The following is an 18,728-nucleotide window of genomic DNA, read 5'->3' on the forward strand; positions in this document are numbered from 1 at the left end:
AGGACAGGAAAATACACTGTTTGCATAGAACAACACACAGGCAAAGAGACTGGCTTTCTATCCTCTGGGATATAGGCCTACAGACAACACTGAATGATTTATATGTTGGAACAAATTATAAACTTTAATCATGCTCGCTTATACACCAAGTGGACGGGCAGGAGAAAACAACAGTTGCTGTGACAGAAATATGACTTCCAGGACTCAACGAGGACGTTTCGAAAAAAGACATCCGTAACCATCACATCTTCTCCATCAGCTCTCATCCGCTCCATCACAGGTTGAGTATGAAGCAGTCAACCTTCTCCATCAGCTCTCATCCGCTCCATCACAGGTTGAGTATGAAGCGGTCAACCTTCTCCAAGTAAGCTGGCTTCAGGTATCCCTGCAGTTCAGTCTTCTTCACCCACAGGAAAGGTTCTTTCTGACTGGCTGAACCAGCAGACAGGAAATGTTCTTTCTGACTGGCTGAACCAGCAGACAGGAAAGCTTTGAAAAAGAAGACCTTGGCTCCCACGCAGCGCTCTGTCCGGACCTCTTTGGGGAATGTGTACCTGTACACTCCACAGGGGGTGTTGCCAAGGAACGTAGCCTTGAAATCAGCCTCTGGAACGAAGAACAAACTTGGCGTTAGAACGGAGTTGGAGAACACAGAATTTAGAGTCTTTACTGATGTACCAGTACAGTGTGCAGGTGAAGGACTCTATCATGATACAGAACTAGAATAGTTAGATATAGAGCCCTGATCAAGAACATTGCATAGATCTCCTGCTCAAGCATGTGCCGTGTAGATATTTCTGGAACCTTCCAGAGTCCAGCACTAGAGAAGGTGTTGGAAACCTGATGGAAATGTCTGACAGAGGAAACACTGCATCACCCCAAATTGGCCCCCTAATTCAGAGCACTACTTTTGACCAGGGCCTATAAAGTAGTGCACTAGATAGGGCTCCAGTACCACTACACAGCTGACCTGGCAGGCTGCTGAGGCCTCTCTCTGCTGTCTGTCGGAGAGTCTCCCCTGCCTCCCACTGGGCCTGAGGGAGCAGCCAGATGGTCTCTTTACCGACAGTCTGCTGGACCAGCAGGACCAGGCTGTCTCCTAGACACCTCTCCACTGAGCCCAGCGGTGTCCCACCTACATCTGAAACACAGAGTTACAGGTCAGTTTGACAGTCTGCTGGACCAGCAGGACCAGGCTGTCTCCTAGACACCTCTCCACTGAGCCCAGCGGTGTCCCACCTACATCTGAAACACAGAGTTACAGGTCAGTTTGACAGTCTGCTGGACCAGCAGGACCAGGCTGTCTCCTAGACACCTCTCCACTGAGCCCAGTGGTGTCCCACCTACATCTGAAACACAGAGTTACAGGTCAGTTTGACAGTCTGCTGGACCAGCAGGACCAGGCTGTCTCCTAGACACCTCTCCACTGAGCCCAGCGGTGTCCCACCTACATCTGAAACACAGAGTTACAGGTCAGTTTGACAGTCTGCTGGACCAGCAGGACCAGGCTGTCTCCTAGACACCTCTCCACTGAGCCCAGTGGTGTCCCACCTACATCTGAAACACAGAGTTACAGGTCAGTTTGACAGTCTGCTGGACCAGCAGGACCAGGCTGTCTCCTAGACACCTCTCCACTGAGCCCAGCGGTGTCCCACCTACATCTGAAACACAGAGTTACAGGTCAGTTTGACAGTCTGCTGGACCAGCAGGACCAGGCTGTCTCCTAGACACCTCTCCACTGAGCCCAGTGGTGTCCCACCTACATCTGAAACACAGAGTTACAGGTCAGTTTGACAGTCTGCTGGACCAGCAGGACCAGGCTGTCTCCTAGACACCTCTCCACTGAGCCCAGTGGTGTCCCACCTACATCTGAAACACAGAGTTACAGGTCAGTTTGACAGTCTGCTGGACCAGCAGGACCAGGCTGTCTCCTAGACACCTCTCCACTGAGCCCAGCGGTGTCCCACCTACATCTGAAACACAGAGTTACAGGTCAGTTTGACAGTCTGCTGGACCAGCAGGACCAGGCTGTCTCCTAGACACCTCTCCACTGAGCCCAGCGGTGTCCCACCTACATCTGAAACACAGAGTTACAGGTCAGTTTGACAGTCTGCTGGACCAGCAGGACCAGGCTGTCTCCTAGACACCTCTCCACTGAGCCCAGCGGTGTCCCACCTACATCTGAAACACAGAGTTACAGGTCAGTTTGACAGTCTGCTGGACCAGCAGGACCAGGCTGTCTCCTAGACACCTCTCCACTGAGCCCAGCGGTGTCCCACCTACATCTGAAACACAGAGTTACAGGTCAGTTTGACAGTCTGCTGGACCAGCAGGACCAGGCTGTCTCCTAGACACCTCTCCACTGAGCCCAGCGGTGTCCCACCTACATCTGAAACACAGAGTTACAGGTCAGTTTGACAGTCTGCTGGACCAGCAGGACCAGGCTGTCTCCTAGACACCTCTCCACTGAGCCCAGTGGTGTCCCACCTACATCTGAAACACAGAGTTACAGGTCAGTTTGACAGTCTGCTGGACCAGCAGGACCAGGCTGTCTCCTAGACACCTCTCCACTGAGCCCAGCGGTGTCCCACCTACATCTGAAACACAGAGTTACAGGTCAGTTTGACAGTCTGCTGGACCAGCAGGACCAGGCTGTCTCCTAGACACCTCTCCACTGAGCCCAGCGGTGTCCCACCTACATCTGAAACACAGAGTTACAGGTCAGTTTGACAGTCTGCTGGACCAGCAGGACCAGGCTGTCTCCTAGACACCTCTCCACTGAGCCCAGCGGTGTCCCACCTACATCTGAAACACAGAGTTACAGGTCAGTTTGACAGTCTGCTGGACCAGCAGGACCAGGCTGTCTCCTAGACACCTCTCCACTGAGCCCAGTGGTGTCCCACCTACATCTGAAACACAGAGTTACAGGTCAGTTTGACAGTCAATTTATTTTCCTACTATCACTGACTGTGTTGACTGATAACTACCTTGAGGGAAAATGTTGTTACTACGACTGAGCTGTTGTCCCACCCAGCTATCTTGAGATGACCTCATTAACTGTAGGTGTCTCTGGATAAGAGTGTCTGCTGAATGACTAACATGTCAATGTTGTTTATGAAGCATTTCACAGTTAGTCTCCACCTGTTGGTCATGAAGCATTTCACTGTTAGTCTCCACCTGTTGGTCATGAAGCATTTCACTGTTAGTCTCCACCTGTTGTTCATGAAGCATTTCACTGTTAGTCTCCACCTGTTGGTCATGAAGCATTTCACTGTTAGTCTCCACCTGTTGTTCATGAAGCATTTCACTGTTAGTCTCCACCTGTTGGTCGTGAAGCATTTCACTGTTAGTCTCCACCTGTTGGTCGTGAAGCATTTCACTGTTATTCTCCACCTGTTGGTCGTGAAGCATTTCACTGTTATTCTCCACCTGTTGGTCGTGAAGCATTTCACTGTTATTCTCCACCTGTTGGTCGTGAAGCATTTCACTGTTAGTCTCCACCTGTTGGTCGTGAAGCATTTCACTGTTAGTCTCCACCTGTTGGTCGTGAAGCATTTCACTGTTAGTCTCCACCTGTTGTTCATTAAGCATTTCACTGTTAGTCTCCACCTGTTGTTCATGAAGCATTTCACTGTTAGTCTCCACCTGTTGTTCATGAAGCATTTCACTGTTAGTCTCCACCTGTTGGTCGTGAAGCATTTCACTGTTAGTCTCCACCTGTTGGTCGTGAAGCATTTCACTGTTAGTCTCCACCTGTTGGTCGTGAAGCATTTCACTGTTAGTCTCCACCTGTTGGTCGTGAAGCATTTCACTGTTAGTCTCCACCTGTTGTTCATGAAGCACGTGACCAATAACGTGATTTATTATTTGATTTGTTCCTAATGTATTGTTGAGTCAGTGCATAGGGAATAGGGTGCCATTTAGGACAACCTCTCTGACTCCTACCTCTGTCTCTGAGAGCAGGTTGGAAGTGTTTGAGTTTCTGTTCCCAGGTGTCCTCCTGGTCCTGAGCGGTGATGGTCTCCTGGCCACCGTAGTCTGCCTCCTCCTCATCTGAATCATAGTTGTCTGCCTGTTTACGAGTCATACGTTCTGAGTCCTCAAGGAGCCTCTGTTCATGATCCGACAGCAAGCTTCTCTCCAGCTCCATCTGGGATTAGGATATCACAGAGACGTCACCCTCTCAACCCCTAGGATATCACAGAGACGTCACCCTCTCAACCCCTAGGATATCACAGAGACGTCACCCTCTCAACCCCTAGGATATCACAGAGACGTCACCCTCTCAACCCCTAGGATATCACAGAGACGTCACCCTCTCAACCCCTAGGATATCACAGAGACGTCACCCTCTCATTCCTAGGATATCACAGAGACGTCACCCTCTCAACCCCTAGGATATCACAGAGACGTCACCCTCTCATTCCTAGGATATCACAGAGACGTCACCCTCTCATTCCTAGGATATCACAGAGACGTCACCCTAACAACCCCTAGGATATCACAGAGACGTCACCCTCTCAACCCCTAGGATATCACAGAGACGTCACCCTCTCAACCCCTAGGATATCACAGAGACGTCACCCTCTCATTCCTAGGATATCACAGAGACGTCACCCTCTCATTCCTAGGATATCACAGAGACGTCACCCTAACAACCCCTAGGATATCACAGAGACGTCACCCTCTCAACCCCTAGGATATCACAGAGACGTCACCCTCTCAACCCCTAGGATATCACAGAGACGTCACCCTCTCAACCCCTAGGATATCACAGAGACGTCACCCTCTCAACCCCTAGGATATCACAGAGACGTCACCCTCTCAACCCCTAGGATATCACAGAGACGTCACCGTCTCATTCCTAGGATATCACAGAGACGTCACCCTCTCAACCCCTAGGATATCACAGAGACGTCACCCTCTCATTCCTAGGATATCACAGACATGTCATCCTCTCATTTCTATCACACACTAGTAATACATCTTCCGAGGAGAGGAGGCCTATTGGAGACAAGGACTTTATAATATCATGTAATACGTAGATATAAAGGAGCCCAGAGTGAATTACACCAGGACATTCAGGTCTACATGCTGTTAAGAGCTTAGCAAAAAAACAACAACATTTATACTGGATAAATAAATTACCTTTTAAAAATGTAGCATGAACAGAACCAGTCATGATATTGTCATCTGATTGTCAAACAAATCACTTCAAGAAGTAGATTACCTGTTCATCCCCTCCAAAATCAATTCCAGCTTCCAAACTGCATGTATACTGGTGTGAGTTGGTACATGGAAATAGTCTACCCTCTGCTAGGACCGCCGGTAGTCTACCCTCTGCTAGGACCGCCGGTAGTCTACCCTCTGCTACAGGACCGCCGGTAGTCTACCCTCTGCTACAGTACTGCTGGTAGTCTACCCTCTGCTACAGTACTGCTGGTAGTCTACCCTCCGCTAGGACTACAGTACTGCTGGTAGTCTACCCTCCGCTAGGACTACAGTACTGCCGGTAGTCTACCCTCCGCTAGGACTACAGTACTGCCGGTAGTCTACCCTCCGCTAGGACTACAGTACTGCCGGTAGTCTACCCTCCGCTAGGACTACAGTACTGCCGGTAGTCTACCCTCCGCTAGGACTACAGTACTGCCGGTAGTCTACCCTCCGCTAGGACTACAGTACTGCCGGTAGTCTACCCTCCGCTAGGACTACAGTACTGCTGGTAGTCTACCCTCCGCTAGGACTACAGTACTGCTGGTAGTCTACCCTCCACTAGGACTACAGTACTGCCGGTAGTCTACCCTCCACTAGGACTACAGTACTGCCGGTAGTCTACCCTCCACTAGGACTACAGTACTGCCGGTAGTCTACCCTCCACTAGGACTACAGTACTGCCGGTAGTCTACCCTCCACTAGGACTACAGTACTGCCGGTAGTCTACCCTCCACTAGGACTACAGTACTGCCGGTAGTCTACCCTCTACTAGGACTACAGTACTGCCGGTAGTCTACCCTCCACTAGGACTACAGTACTGCCGGTAGTCTACCCTCCACTAGGACTACAGTACTGCCGGTAGTCTACCCTCCACTAGGACTACAGTACTGCCGGTAGTCTACCCTCCACTAGGACTACAGTACTGCCGGTAGTCTACCCTCCACTAGGACTACAGTACTGCCGGTAGTCTACCCTCCACTAGGACTACAGTACTGCCGGTAGTCTACCCTCCACTAGGACTACAGTACTGCCGGTAGTCTACCCTCCACTAGGACTACAGTACTGCCGGTAGTCTACCCTCCACTAGGACTACAGTACTGCCGGTAGTCTACCCTCCGCTAGGACTACAGTACTGCTGGTAGTCTACCCTCCACTAGGACTACAGTACTGCTGGTAGTCTACCCTCCACTAGGACTACAGTACTGCCGGTAGTCTACCCTCCGCTAGGACTACAGTACTGCTGGTAGTCTACCCTCCACTAGGACTACAGTACTGCTGGTAGTCTACCCTCCACTAGGACTACAGTACTGCCGGTAGTCTACCCTCCACTAGGACTACAGTACTGCCGGTAGTCTACCCTCCCAGCAAAAGCAATTTTACACATGAACACACGCAGGACAGGTAGTCTACATTCAATATATTACAGTTGTAAAACATGTTTTACACCCTGGTTCAGGAGTAACATGTAATTAATAAACAGTCCTCATGGGCACATAGATCTAAAATAATGTAGGCCTATGCAAATGCTTCTAACCAAAAGAGTCAACTATAGGCCTACTGGCATTAATGTACTTGTTGGATGGATTTGGATGCGCACTGGTGTCGAGCTGTAGACTAGTTATCTAGTGATATTGGTGTCGAGCTGTAGGCTAGGTGTCTAGTGATGTTGGTGTCTAGTGATATTGGTGTCTAGCTGTAGACTAGTTGTCTAGTGATGTTGGTGTCTAGTGATATTGGTGTCGAGCTGTAGGCTAGTGATATTGGTGTCGAGCTGTAGGCTAGTGATATTGGTGTCTAGCTGTAGACTAGTGATATTGGTGTCGAGATGTAGGCTAGTGATATTTGTGTCGAGCTGTAGGCTAGTGATATTGGTGTCGAGCTGTAGGCTAGTGATATTGGTGTCGAGCTGTAGGCTAGTGATATTGGTGTCGAGCTGTAGGCTAGTGATATTGGTGTCGAGCTGTAGGCTAGTTGTCTAGTGATATTGGTGTCTAGCTGTAGACTAGTGATATTGGTGTCGAGTGTAGGCTAGTGATATTTGTGTCGAGCTGTAGGCTAGTGATATTGGTGTCGAGATGTAGGCTAGTGATATTTGTGTCGAGCTGTAGGCTAGTGATATTGGTGTCGAGCTGTAGGCTAGTGATATTGGTGTCGAGCTGTAGGCTAGTGATATTGGTGTCGAGCTGTAGGCTAGTGATATTGGTGTCGAGCTGTAGGCTAGTTGTCTAGTGATATTGGTGTCTAGCTGTAGACTAGTGATATTGGTGTCGAGATGTAGGCTAGTGATATTTGTGTCGAGCTGTAGGCTAGTGATATTGGTGTCGAGCTGTAGGCTAGTGATATTGGTGTCGAGCTGTAGGCTAGTGATATTGGTGTCGAGCTGTAGGCTAGTGATATTTGTGTCGAGCTGTAGGCTAGTGATATTGGTGTCGAGCTGTAGGCTAGTGATATTGGTGTCGAGCTGTAGGCTAGTGATATTGGTGTCGAGCTGTAGGCTAGTTGTCTAGTGATATTGGTGTCTAGCTGTAGGCTAGTTGTCTAGTGATATTGGTGACTAGCTGTAGGCTAGTTGTCTAGTGATATTGGTGTCTAGCTGTAGGCTAGTGATATTGGTGTCTAGCTGTAGGCTAGTTGTCTAGTGATGTTGGGGTCTAAATCATATTTACCATTGCATTTTAAACAAAAAGAAGAATGGTTAAATTAGCATTATTTAGGGCAACACCATAGTTTGTTCCATATAGGGGAGCTAACTCTTCATTCAGAGGAGTTGAGCCCCCCCCCCCAGCTCATCCGTATTCCGAACCTTGTAGCAGAGCAGTGGAGAGCAACAGGGCGCAGGGATTTATTCTAGCCTTACACTACTGATTCAACTCAATGAAGTCTTGGAAGTTGATTGGTTGAATATGTGTTAGCGCAAGGCTTGAAGCAAAGACCTGCATTGGCCTGCACATCCACTTCAGGACCACGGTCAGCAAACCATCTCAGACTATTCACTAGTGACTACAGCCATTGACAAGTGAATGGAAACACATTTACCTGATGCATGAGCTCAGCGAATTGGTCTTCGATCGGGTTCCGCTCCTGTGATATGACAGGCAGCCTCTGGAGACACACCGCTCCGTACAGCTTCCATGGCGACGCGACGCTTTCCGTTTTACTTCTGGTCTGAGTTGCAGCTCGACAAGCAGAACCGAGAGAAATTTGACGAACTCCTGTATGTTTTAGCCCTGTCCGTCTGACATTTGTAATAAATTGCCATATAGGGCGACTCGCCATCCTCGAGCAGGGCGCTGCCATCTTGATTCTCCTGTTTCCACCCACAATCCTCTGCGAAGAAGGGAGAGATTATGCTAAGGAAAAAGGGGTAGAGGAAATTAAGATAAATGTAGTTTGAAATATAAAATATTTAATATTAAGATCATTCATTGATACATATATATTTTAAATTGATCTTAGAAACATTTAGTGTAGAAATAAAAACGTTTATGCATAAGATTTTAGAACTAAATATTTTCTAATCATTTGAATCGCTCCCCCACATTATTAATAATGTACTATTCCAGGAAACGCGTCATACTAAATGGCTAATTTTGACTTTGTGACTGTGCTATCTATTGGAAACCTCCTCAATGTCACACATGTTGTTGTGTAACGCTAGTTGACTTGTTGGTTTCTCGTAGCTAAATTATATTATCTAATCATGCATAAATTAAATTGTATATTAGCTAATTCTTTCAGGAGTGCCTGCCAACAGGTTGCTGGTTCCTTCAATGCAGGAGGCTCAATGTAAGTATCTCGTTTTTTATACGAAATCCCATGCATGCAATTGACAGATAGTTAACGTTATTTTACGATGCTAGTTTGAGAACTGGTAGTGTGGTACTTTAAACTCGACAAAGACCTTTACCGATTTAATTATACTGCCAGCTTGCTACACTTCATTCAACCGATCAGCTACCTTAGTTATCTATCTATACTAGGGGGCGGCAGGGTAGCCTAGTGGTTAGAGCGTTGGACGAAAGGTTGCAAGTTCAAACCCCCGAGCTGACAAGGTACAAATCTGTCGTTCTGCCCCTGAACAGGCACTGTTCCTAGGCTGTCATTGAAAATAAGAATGTGTTCTTAACTGGCTTGCCTAGTAAAATAAAAAATAAATAAATAAGAAACAACAAATTATAAACGCAACATGTAACAATTTCAGTTCGTGTGTGTAACAGCCATTGACAAGTGAACCATTTCAGAGTTACAGTTCATATAAGGAAAATAGTCAATTAAAATGAATTATTCCCTAATCTATGGATTCACATGACTGGGTGGGGCCTTATTATTATTTTTTTTATAAACTTTTATTTAACTAGGCAAGTCAGAACAAAATCTTATTTACAATGATGGCCTACACTGGCCAAACCCGGACAACGCTGGGCCAATTGTGCGTCGCCCTATGGGAATCCCAATCATGGCCGGTTGTGCAGTGCAATCACCCTCCTATCCCATCCATGTAAGAATGCTGTTCTTTGACTACAGCTCAGTACCTTCCAAATTCATCATTATTAAGCTCAAGGCCCTGGGTCTCAACCCCTCCCTGTGCAACTGGGTCCTGGACTTTCTGATGGTCCGCCCCCAGGTGGTGAAGATAGGAAACAACACCTCCACTTCGCTGATCCTCAACACAGGGGCCCCACGAGGGTGGGTGCTCAGCCCCCTCCTGTACTCCTTGTTCACCCATGACTGCGTGGCCACGCACGCCTCCAACTCAAAAAGCTTCTTGATATGCCACACCTGTCAGGTGGATGGATTATCTTGGCAAAGGAGAAATGCTCACTAACAGGGACATAAAAACACATTTGTGTAAATCATTTGAGAGAAATAAGCTTTTTCTGGGATTGTTTATTTCAGCTCATGAAACCAACACCTTCACATGTGGTGTTTCTATTCCTGTTCACTAGATGATCTGGGCAGTTACTGGACTGTCTCAACATGAACCAGTTGATTTGCGGTCTGCAGAGAGCAGTGTGCTGATTGGTTTATTCTCTGTTATAGTTGTAGAACCAGCGGTCTGCAGAGAGCAGTGTGTTGATTGGTTTATTCTCTGTTGTAGTTGTGGAACCGGCGGTCTGCAGAGAGCAGTGTGCTCCAGTGCTGTCAGGTTGCAAGAGGATGCCAGTGTCTCAGCCACACCTGGGAAAATATCCAAAGACTTCAGGTAACACTAGCTCTGACTAGGTGGCATTCTGCCTTCTCCCTACAGCTCTCAGCCATTCTCCCTACAGCTCTCAGCCATTCTCCCTACAGCTCTCAGCCATTCTGCCATTCTGCCTACAGCTCTCAGCCATTCTGCCTTCTCCCTACAGCTCTCAGCCATTCGCTTCGCTCACAACTGGCTCATGTGAGCTACAATCCCAACTCTGTGTCATCAGCGAGAAACAATCCTTCAAAATAAAACAGCTCTCAGCCATTCTGCCATTCTCCCTACAGCTCTCAGCCATTCTCCCTACAGCTCTCAGCCATTCTGCCTACAGCTCTCAGCCATTCTGCCTACAGCTCTCAGCCATTCTGCCTACAGCTCTCAGCCATTCTGCCTACAGCTCTCAGCCATTCTGCCTACAGCTCTCAGCCATTCTGCCTACAGCTCTCAGCCATTCTGCCTACAGCTCTCAGCCATTCTGCCTACAGCTCTCAGCCATTCTGCCTACAGCTCTCAGCCATTCTGCCTACAGCTCTCAGCCATTCTGCCTACAGCTCTCAGCCATTCTGCCTACAGCTCTCAGCCATTCTGCCTACAGCTCTCAGCCATTCTGCCTACAGCTCTCAGCCATTCTGCCTACAGCTCTCAGCCATTCTGCCTACAGCTCTCAGCCATTCTGCCTACAGCTCTCAGCCATTCTGCCTACTCCCTACAGCTCTCAGCCATTCGCTTCGCTCACAACTGGCTCATGTGAGCTACAATCCCAACTCTGTGTCATCAGCGAGAAACAATCCTTCAAAATAAAACAGCTCTCAGCCATTCTGCCATTCTGCCTAAGCCATTCTGCCGTTAGCTCTCAGCCATTCTGCCTACAGCTCTCAGCCATTCTGCCTACAGCTCTCAGCCATTCTGCCTACAGCTCTCAGCCATTCTGCCTACAGCTCTCAGCCATTCTGCCTACAGCTCTCAGCCATTCTGCCTACAGCTCTCAGCCATTCTGCCTACAGCTCTCAGCCATTCTGCCTACAGCTCTCAGCCATTCTGCCTACAGCTCTCAGCCATTCTGCCTACAGCTCTCAGCCATTCTGCCTACAGCTCTCAGCCATTCTGCCTTCTCCCTACAGCTCTCAGCCATTCGCTTCGCTCACAACTGGCTCATGTGAGCTACAATCCCAACTCTGTGTCATCAGCGAGAAACAATCCTTCAAAATAAAACAATAGTCCATTTTGCCCAGATCCATCCAGCAAAACTATAAAATTCAGCTCCACTTCCTGAGTTTCGCTGACACACAGGTGTACAGAGCATGCTAGATAGCTAATTAACACAGGTAGTTCCATCGGTCTTCGTAAACAAGCAATGAACCATGGAGATATGGCCGTGTGGGAACACTAACCCTATAAAGATGTGTTGTAATTTTAACCTTTTAGTAAAAAAAAAAAAGATTTCTCTCTGATTTGAAAGATAAGGTCCATATGCCTCCAAAACCGTACTGCAAGCGATGCCTGTTAATGTTCAGCCCGAGCGTCGTACAGAAGACACCTTTGTCCAATGACTTATTGGGTACCTGGGGTATTTTAATAGGATCCCTGTATATCAGTACCCACACAATATCCAGGTCAAATAGGGGAGAGGCGTTGTGAGGTGTTGCTTTAGGGTTTTTTAAACCCGGTTTGCTGTTCACTTGAGCGATCTCAGATGGGAGCTCAATGCAATCATGGCTCTATGTAATACTGTCCACTTTCTGGAAGTTGTTCTGGATTTGGGGACTGTGAAAAGACCCCTGGTGGCATGTCTGGCGGGGTAAGTGTGTGTGTGTCAGAGATTTGTGTAAGTTGACTGTGCAAACAATTTGGTATTTAACGACTGTTTCTTATAATGTTGCAATCAGTCTCTCCTCTACTTCCAGCCCAGAGAGACTGTATTGATCTTAGCCTTCTGATGACAAGATGTGCTGCTCTGTTCTGGGCCAGCTGCATCTTAACTAGGTCCTTCTTTGTTGCACCTGACCATATGACTGGACAATAATCAAGCTAAGATCGAACTAGAGCCTGCAGGACTTGACCATATGACTGGACAACACTCACAATAAGATCAAACTAGAGCCTGCAGGACTTGCTTTTTGGAGGATGGTGTCAGAAAAGCAGACAAATCTCCCCATCTTTACAACCATTGAATCAATATGTTTTTACCATGACAGTTTACACTCTAAGGCAACACCAAGTAATTTAGTTTCCTCAACGTGTTTACCAGTTGAGGTATAATTATGGTGCTGGAGGAGATGGCTGCCGTTTTACAGGCTCCTAACCAACTGGGCTATTTATTTCCTTCACATTGTTTAACTTATTGTGTACATAATGTTGCTGCTACCGTCTCTTATGACAGAAAAGAGCTCCTGGACATCTGAACAGCGATTACTCCCCTCGAACTGGACGCAGAGTTTTTTAATTTAATGAGTTCGAAGCAAAGGATATACTGCTTTGTCAAGACGAGGCCCAAATCCCCGTCATCAGCGTGAAGAAAAGGGGAAGGAGGAAAAGGGGGAGGAGGGCGGGGTGCATTCTAAGAATTCGTAGACGAGTAGGTAAACCACGACTCCCCTCCGTATTATAAACCACGACTCCCCTCCGTATTATAAACCACGACTCCCCTCTGTATTATTGGCCAACGTGCTCATTGGAAAACAAACTGGCCGATCTACGATTTAAGACTCCTACCAACGGGACATTAAAACTAGTGATATGTTTCACCGAGACGTGTTGACAACAGTCTTTGCTCAATATTGTCACGTTTCCAACAGTTTGCCCATGTTTCTTCCTCCTCTCTAAGTCACCTCCCCCCGATGCCTGGCCAGGACAGTGTGCTGAGATGGGCTGGGAAGAAGTACGAGGAGTTGCCAATAGCACATATCAAAGCCACATATAACAAGTAAGCTGACAGACAGTGATATGAATAACTGATATATTTTAATGTCCAGGTGACAGACTGATGTGAACAGCTGATATTTTAACGTTTCCCCCTCCAGTACACATGTCCAGGTGACAGACTGTGAGGGCCAGTTCATGGTCCGAACATCGTGTGGAACCGAGGGGTTCAAGAACGTCAAGAAGTCCACTCCCATCGCTGCTCAGACAGCAGGCATCTCAGCTGCAGCGGTAAGATGAGACCACATGGAAAATATAGATCATGTAGACGTATAGTTAGTTGTAGTCTGGCTGCTACAGACAACAGAGACATCTGTTCTCCACTAGATGGCACTAGAGCCTAAAACAAACTGGCAAAAAGATGAATTTGTGTTTCCTGATGAATGGTCCTGTATTCTTCTTCTCCTGGGCAGAAGGCCACAGCGGTGGGGGTGACGTTTGTCCGCGTGTTGGTGAAAGGTCTGGGTCCTGGACGCCTGGTGAGAACCTTTTTTGATGAAATGCAGAATTCATACCGTAGAGATAAACAGTGTTCACATGATGCATCTCCCCCCACTCTGAAGTTAACTATCTCTGAAGTTATCCCAGCGTTAACCAGCAGCAGACCACCCTGTATCCCACTGCTGGCTTTAACCAGCAGCAGACCACCCTGTATCCCACTGCTGGCTTTAACCAGCAGCAGACCACACTGTATCCCACTGCTGGCTTTAAACAGCAGCAGACCACCCTGTATCCCACTGCTGGCTTTAACCAGCAGCAGACCACCCTGTATCACACTGCTGGCTTTAACCAGCAGCAGACCAACCTGTATCCCACTGCTGGCTTTAACCAGCAGCAGACCACCCTGTATCCCACTGTTGGCTTTAACCAGCAGCAGACCACCCTGTATCCCACTGTTGGCTTTAACCAGCAGCAGACCACCCTGTATCCCACTGCTGGCTTTAACCAGCAGCAGACCACCCTGTATCCCACTGCTGGCTTTAACCAGCAGCAGACCACACTGTATCCCACTGCTGGCTTTAAACAGCAGCAGACCACCCTGTATCCCACTGCTGGCTTTAACCAGCAGCAGACCACCCTGTATCCCACTGCTGGCTTTAACCAGCAGCAGACCAACCTGTATCCCACTGCTGGCTTTAACCAGCAGCAGACCACCCTGTATCCCACTGTTGGCTTTAACCAGCAGCAGACCACCCTGTATCCCACTGCTGGCTTTAACCAGCAGCAGACCACCCTGGCTTTAACCAGCAGCAGACCACCCTGTATCCCACTGCTGGCGTTAACCAGCAGCAGACCACCCTGTATCCCACTGCTGGCTTTAACCAGCAGCAGACCACCCTGTATCCCACTGCTGGCGTTAACCAGCAGCAGACCACCCTGTATCCCACTGCTGGCTTTAACCAGCAGCAGACCACCCTGTATCCCACTGCTGGCTTTAACCAGCAGCAGACCACCCTGTATCCCACTGCTGGCTTTAACCAGCAGCAGACCACCCTGTATCCCACTGCTGGCTTTAACCAGCAGCAGACCACCCTGTATCCCACTGCTGGCTTTAACCAGCAGCAGACCACCCTGTATCCCACTGCTGGCTTTAACCAGCAGCAGACCACCCTGTATCCCACTGCTGGCTTTAACCAGCAGCAGACCAACCTGTATCCCAATGCTGGCTTTAACCAGCAGCAGACCAACCTGTATCCCACTGTTGGCTTTAACCAGCAGCAGACCACCCTGTATCCCACTGTTGGCTTTAACCAGCAGCAGACCACCCTGTATCCCACTGTTTTAACAAGCAGCAGACCACCCTGCATCCCACTGCTGGCTTTAACCAGCAGCAGACCACCCTGTATCCCACTGCTGGCTTTAACCAGCAGCAGACCACCCTGTATCCCACTGTGTTAACCAGCAGCAGACCACCCTGTATCCCACTGCTGGCTTTAACCAGCATCAGCCCACCCTGCATCCCACTGTGTTAACCAGCAGCAGACCACCCTGTATCCCACTGTGTTAACCAGCAGCAGACCACCCTGTATCCCACTGCTGGCTTTAACCAGCAGCAGATCACCCTGTATCCCACTGTGTTAACCAGCAGCAGACCACCCTGTATCCCACTGCTGGCTTTAACCAGCAGCAGACCACCCTGTATCCCACTGCTGGCGTTAACCAGCAGCAGACCACCCTGTATCCCACTGCTGGCTTTAACCAGCAGCAGACCACCCTGTATCCCACTGCTGGCTTTAACCAGCAGCAGACCACCCTGTATCCCACTGCTGGCTTTAACCAGCAGCAGATCACCCTGTATCCCACTGTGTTAACCAGCAGCAGACCACCCTGTATCCCACTGCTGGCTTTAACCAGCAGCAGACCACCCTGTATCCCACTGCTGGCGTTAACCAGCAGCAGACCACCCTGTATCCCACTGCTGGCTTTAACCAGCAGCAGACCACCCTGTATCCCACTGCTGGCTTTAACCAGCAGCAGACCACCCTGTATCCCACTGCTGGCTTTAACCAGCAGCAGACCACCCTGCATCCCACTGTGTTAACCAGCAGCAGACCACCCTGTATCCCACTGCTGGCTTTAACCAGCAGCAGACCACCCTGTATCCCACTGCTGGCTTTAACCAGCAGCAGACCACCCTGTATCCCACTGCTGGCTTTAACCAGCAGCAGACCACCCTGTATCCCACTGCTGGCGTTAACCAGCAGCAGACCACCCTGTATCCCACTGTGTTAACCAGCAGCAGACCACCCTGTATCCCACTGCTGGCTTTAACCAGCAGCAGACCACCCTGTATCCCACTGCTGGCTTTAACCAGCAGCAGACCACCCTGTATCCCACTGTGTTAACCAGCAGCAGACCACCCTGTATCCCACTGCTGGCTTTAACCAGCCGCAGACCACCCTGTATCCCACTGTTTTAACCAGCAGCAGACCACCCTGTATCCCAAATTAGAATGTGTTCTCAGTCAATTTACCTGGTTAATTAAACATCTGGTTTTGAATCTGTCAGAATCTTGTAGAGATGAGGAAAAGTCATTTGACTCGGTTCTGATGCATTTCTCTCTGTGTGCAGTCTGCCATCAAGGGTCTGACCATGGGAGGATTGGAGGTTGTGTCCATCACAGACAACACCCCCGTACCACACAATGGTTGTCGCCCTCGCAAGGCTCGAAGAATATGAACAGGACCGTACCATCATGGACTGCAGGGGTCCAGCCATCTGTCTTGTAACATGCTTAATGTTGTTGTATGAAGACTATTTTTTACTGGTATTTAAGCATTTTGGAAAATACTTGTACCTGCAGAAATGTTTAAAACATTCAGGGCCTGTTTCCCAGACACAGATTCATCCCTGGACTGAAAAACAAGTTCAATGTAGAATCTTCAGTCCAGGTCTTAATCTGTGTCTGGGGGAACTGGCTGAACCTGAATGCATGGACCAGCACATCTAGTAACAGATAGAAAATGATTCATCGATGTTTATTAAATCCATATACACCCAAACCCCTGTACAACATGTGTTTATAAATACAAGGCTTCCAGCAGGAGAGAACCTGGTCAGATCAGTCCAGCAGGAGAGAACCTGGTCAGATCAGTCTAGCAGGAGAGAACCTGGTCAGATCAGTCCAGCAGGAGAGAACCTGGTCAGATCAGTCCAGCAGGTTTAACTAACATGAGGTGAACAACCAAAACATGCAGTTATACAGAAACTAGTCAAACGTTGCTGACTTCCTTGTTCCATCAAGGTGTACTGATAGGAGGGGTCAAACGTTGCTAACTTCCTGGTTCCATCAAGGTGTACTGATAGGAGGGGTCAAGCGTTGCTAACTTCCTGGTTCCATCAAGGTGTACTGATAGGAGGGGTCAAACGTTGCTAACTTCCTGGTTCCATCAAGGTGTACTGATAGGAGGGGTCAAACAGAACATCTCTGCTACTGTAGTCTAGTGTCTACAGTAGGTAACAGAACATCTCTGCTACTGTAGCCTAGTGTCTGTACAGTAGGTAACAGAACATCTCTGCTACTGTAGCCTAGTGTCTGTACAGTAGGTAACAGAACATATCTGCTACTGTAGCCTAGTGTCTGTACAGTAGGTAACAGAACATCTCTGCTACTGTAGTCTAGTGTCTGTACAGTAGGTAACAGAACATATCTGCTACTGTAGCCTAGTGTCTGTACAGTAGGTAACAGAACATCTCTGCTACTGTAGCCTAGTGTCTGTACAGTAGGTAACAGAACATATCTGCTACTGTAGCCTAGTGTCTGTACAGTAGGTAACAGAACATCTCTGCTACTGTAGCCTAGTGTCTGTACAGTAGGTAACAGAACATCTCTGCTACTGTAGCCTAGTGTCTACAGTAGGTAACAGAACATCTCTGCTACTGTAGCCTAGTGTCTGTACAGTAGGTAACAGAACATCTCTGCTACTGTAGCCTAGTGTCTACAGTAGGTAACAGAACATCTCTGCTACTGTAGCCTAGTGTCTGTACAGTAGGTAACAGAACATCTCTGCTACTGTAGCCTAGTGTCTGTACAGTAGGTAACAGAACATCTCTGCTACTGTAGCCTAGTGTCTGTACAGTAGGTAACAGAACATCTCTGCTACTGTAGCCTAGTGTCTGTACAGTAGGTAACAGAACATCTCTGCTACTGTAGCCTAGTGTCTGTACAGTAGGTAACATCTCTGCTACTGTAGCCTAGTGTCTGTACAGTAGGTAACAGAACATCTCTGCTACTGTAGCCTAGTGTCTGTACAGTAGGTAACAGAACATCTCTGCTACTGAAGCCTAGTGATCGGGAGGTCTATTACCATGTTATCTGACTGGCCAAAGAGCTCTATTACCATGTTATCCAACTGGTCTGACTGGCCAAAGAGATCTATTATCATGTTATCCAACTAGCCTGACTGGTCAAAGAGCTGTATTATCATGTTATCCAACTGGTCAAAGAGCTTTATTATCATGTTATCCAACTGGTATGACTGGCCAAAGAGCTCTATTATGTTCTCCAACTGGTCAAAGAGCTCTATTACCATGTTATCCAACTGGTCTGGCTGACCAAAGAGCTCTTATCATGTTATCCAACTGGTCTGGCTGGCCAAAGAGCTCTATTACCATGTTATCGGACTGGCCAAAGAGCTCTATTACCATGTTATCTGACTGGCCAAAGAGCTCTATTACCATGTTATCCAACTGGCCAAAGAGCTCTTATCATGTTATCCAACTGGTCTGACTGGTCAAAGAGCTCTATTATCATGTTATCTGACTGGCCAAAGAGCTCTATTACCATGTTATCCAACTGGTCTGACTGGCCAAAGAGCTCCCATCATGTTATCCAACTGGTCTGACTGGCCAAAGAGCTCTTATCATGTTATCCAACTGGTCAAAGAGCTCTTATCATGTTATCCAA

General features: G+C 48.2%; 2 protein-coding genes across 2 annotated transcripts; one reads left to right on the plus strand and one right to left on the minus strand.

The window, feature by feature from the left end:
* Positions 1-103: 103 nt before the first annotated feature.
* Positions 104-8,564, minus strand: LOC139385145 (large ribosomal subunit protein mL46-like). The gene is made up of 4 exons (XM_071130225.1): positions 8,251-8,564; positions 3,946-4,150; positions 971-1,141; positions 104-606 (listed from the first exon to the last, which is right to left on the minus strand). Exons 1-4 carry the CDS (start codon positions 8,509-8,511, stop codon positions 329-331), a joined length of 915 nt encoding a protein of 304 aa, XP_070986326.1. The 5' UTR covers positions 8,512-8,564; the 3' UTR covers positions 104-328.
* Positions 8,565-8,815: 251 nt separating this feature from the next.
* Positions 8,816-16,824, plus strand: LOC139385146 (small ribosomal subunit protein uS11m-like). Its single transcript, XM_071130226.1, has 6 exons — positions 8,816-9,000; positions 10,313-10,417; positions 13,227-13,325; positions 13,423-13,552; positions 13,735-13,800; positions 16,394-16,824. The coding sequence occupies exons 1-6, from the start codon at positions 8,915-8,917 to the stop codon at positions 16,499-16,501; spliced, it is 594 nt and encodes a 197-aa protein (XP_070986327.1). The 5' UTR covers positions 8,816-8,914; the 3' UTR covers positions 16,502-16,824.
* The last annotated feature ends 1,904 nt before the right edge of the window (positions 16,825-18,728 follow it).

Source organism: Oncorhynchus clarkii, chromosome 26, assembly GCF_045791955.1.
Source record: "Oncorhynchus clarkii lewisi isolate Uvic-CL-2024 chromosome 26, UVic_Ocla_1.0, whole genome shotgun sequence".
Taxonomy (NCBI): domain Eukaryota; kingdom Metazoa; phylum Chordata; class Actinopteri; order Salmoniformes; family Salmonidae; genus Oncorhynchus; species Oncorhynchus clarkii.

What these genes read in the sequence shown, in the direction of transcription:
- LOC139385145 (XM_071130225.1), bottom strand. Translation starts at nt 8,511, where the DNA reads ATGGCAGCGCCCTGCTCGAGGATGGCGAGTCGCCCTATATGGCAATTT. An exon ending in TCGCTGAGCTCATGCATCAG is followed by an intron (nt 4,151 to 8,250) that starts GTAAATGTGTTT and finishes TCCTAATCCCAG; the next exon opens with ATGGAGCTGGAGAGAAGCTT. An exon ending in AGGCCTCAGCAGCCTGCCAG is followed by an intron (nt 607 to 970) that starts GTCAGCTGTGTA and finishes TCTTCGTTCCAG; the next exon opens with AGGCTGATTTCAAGGCTACG.
- LOC139385146 (XM_071130226.1), top strand. Translation starts at nt 8,915, where the DNA reads ATGCATAAATTAAATTGTATATTAGCTAATTCTTTCAGGAGTGCCTGC. An exon ending in TTCAATGCAGGAGGCTCAAT is followed by an intron (nt 9,001 to 10,312) that starts GTAAGTATCTCG and finishes TCTCTGTTGTAG; the next exon opens with TTGTGGAACCGGCGGTCTGC. An exon ending in ATCAAAGCCACATATAACAA is followed by an intron (nt 13,326 to 13,422) that starts GTAAGCTGACAG and finishes TTCCCCCTCCAG; the next exon opens with TACACATGTCCAGGTGACAG.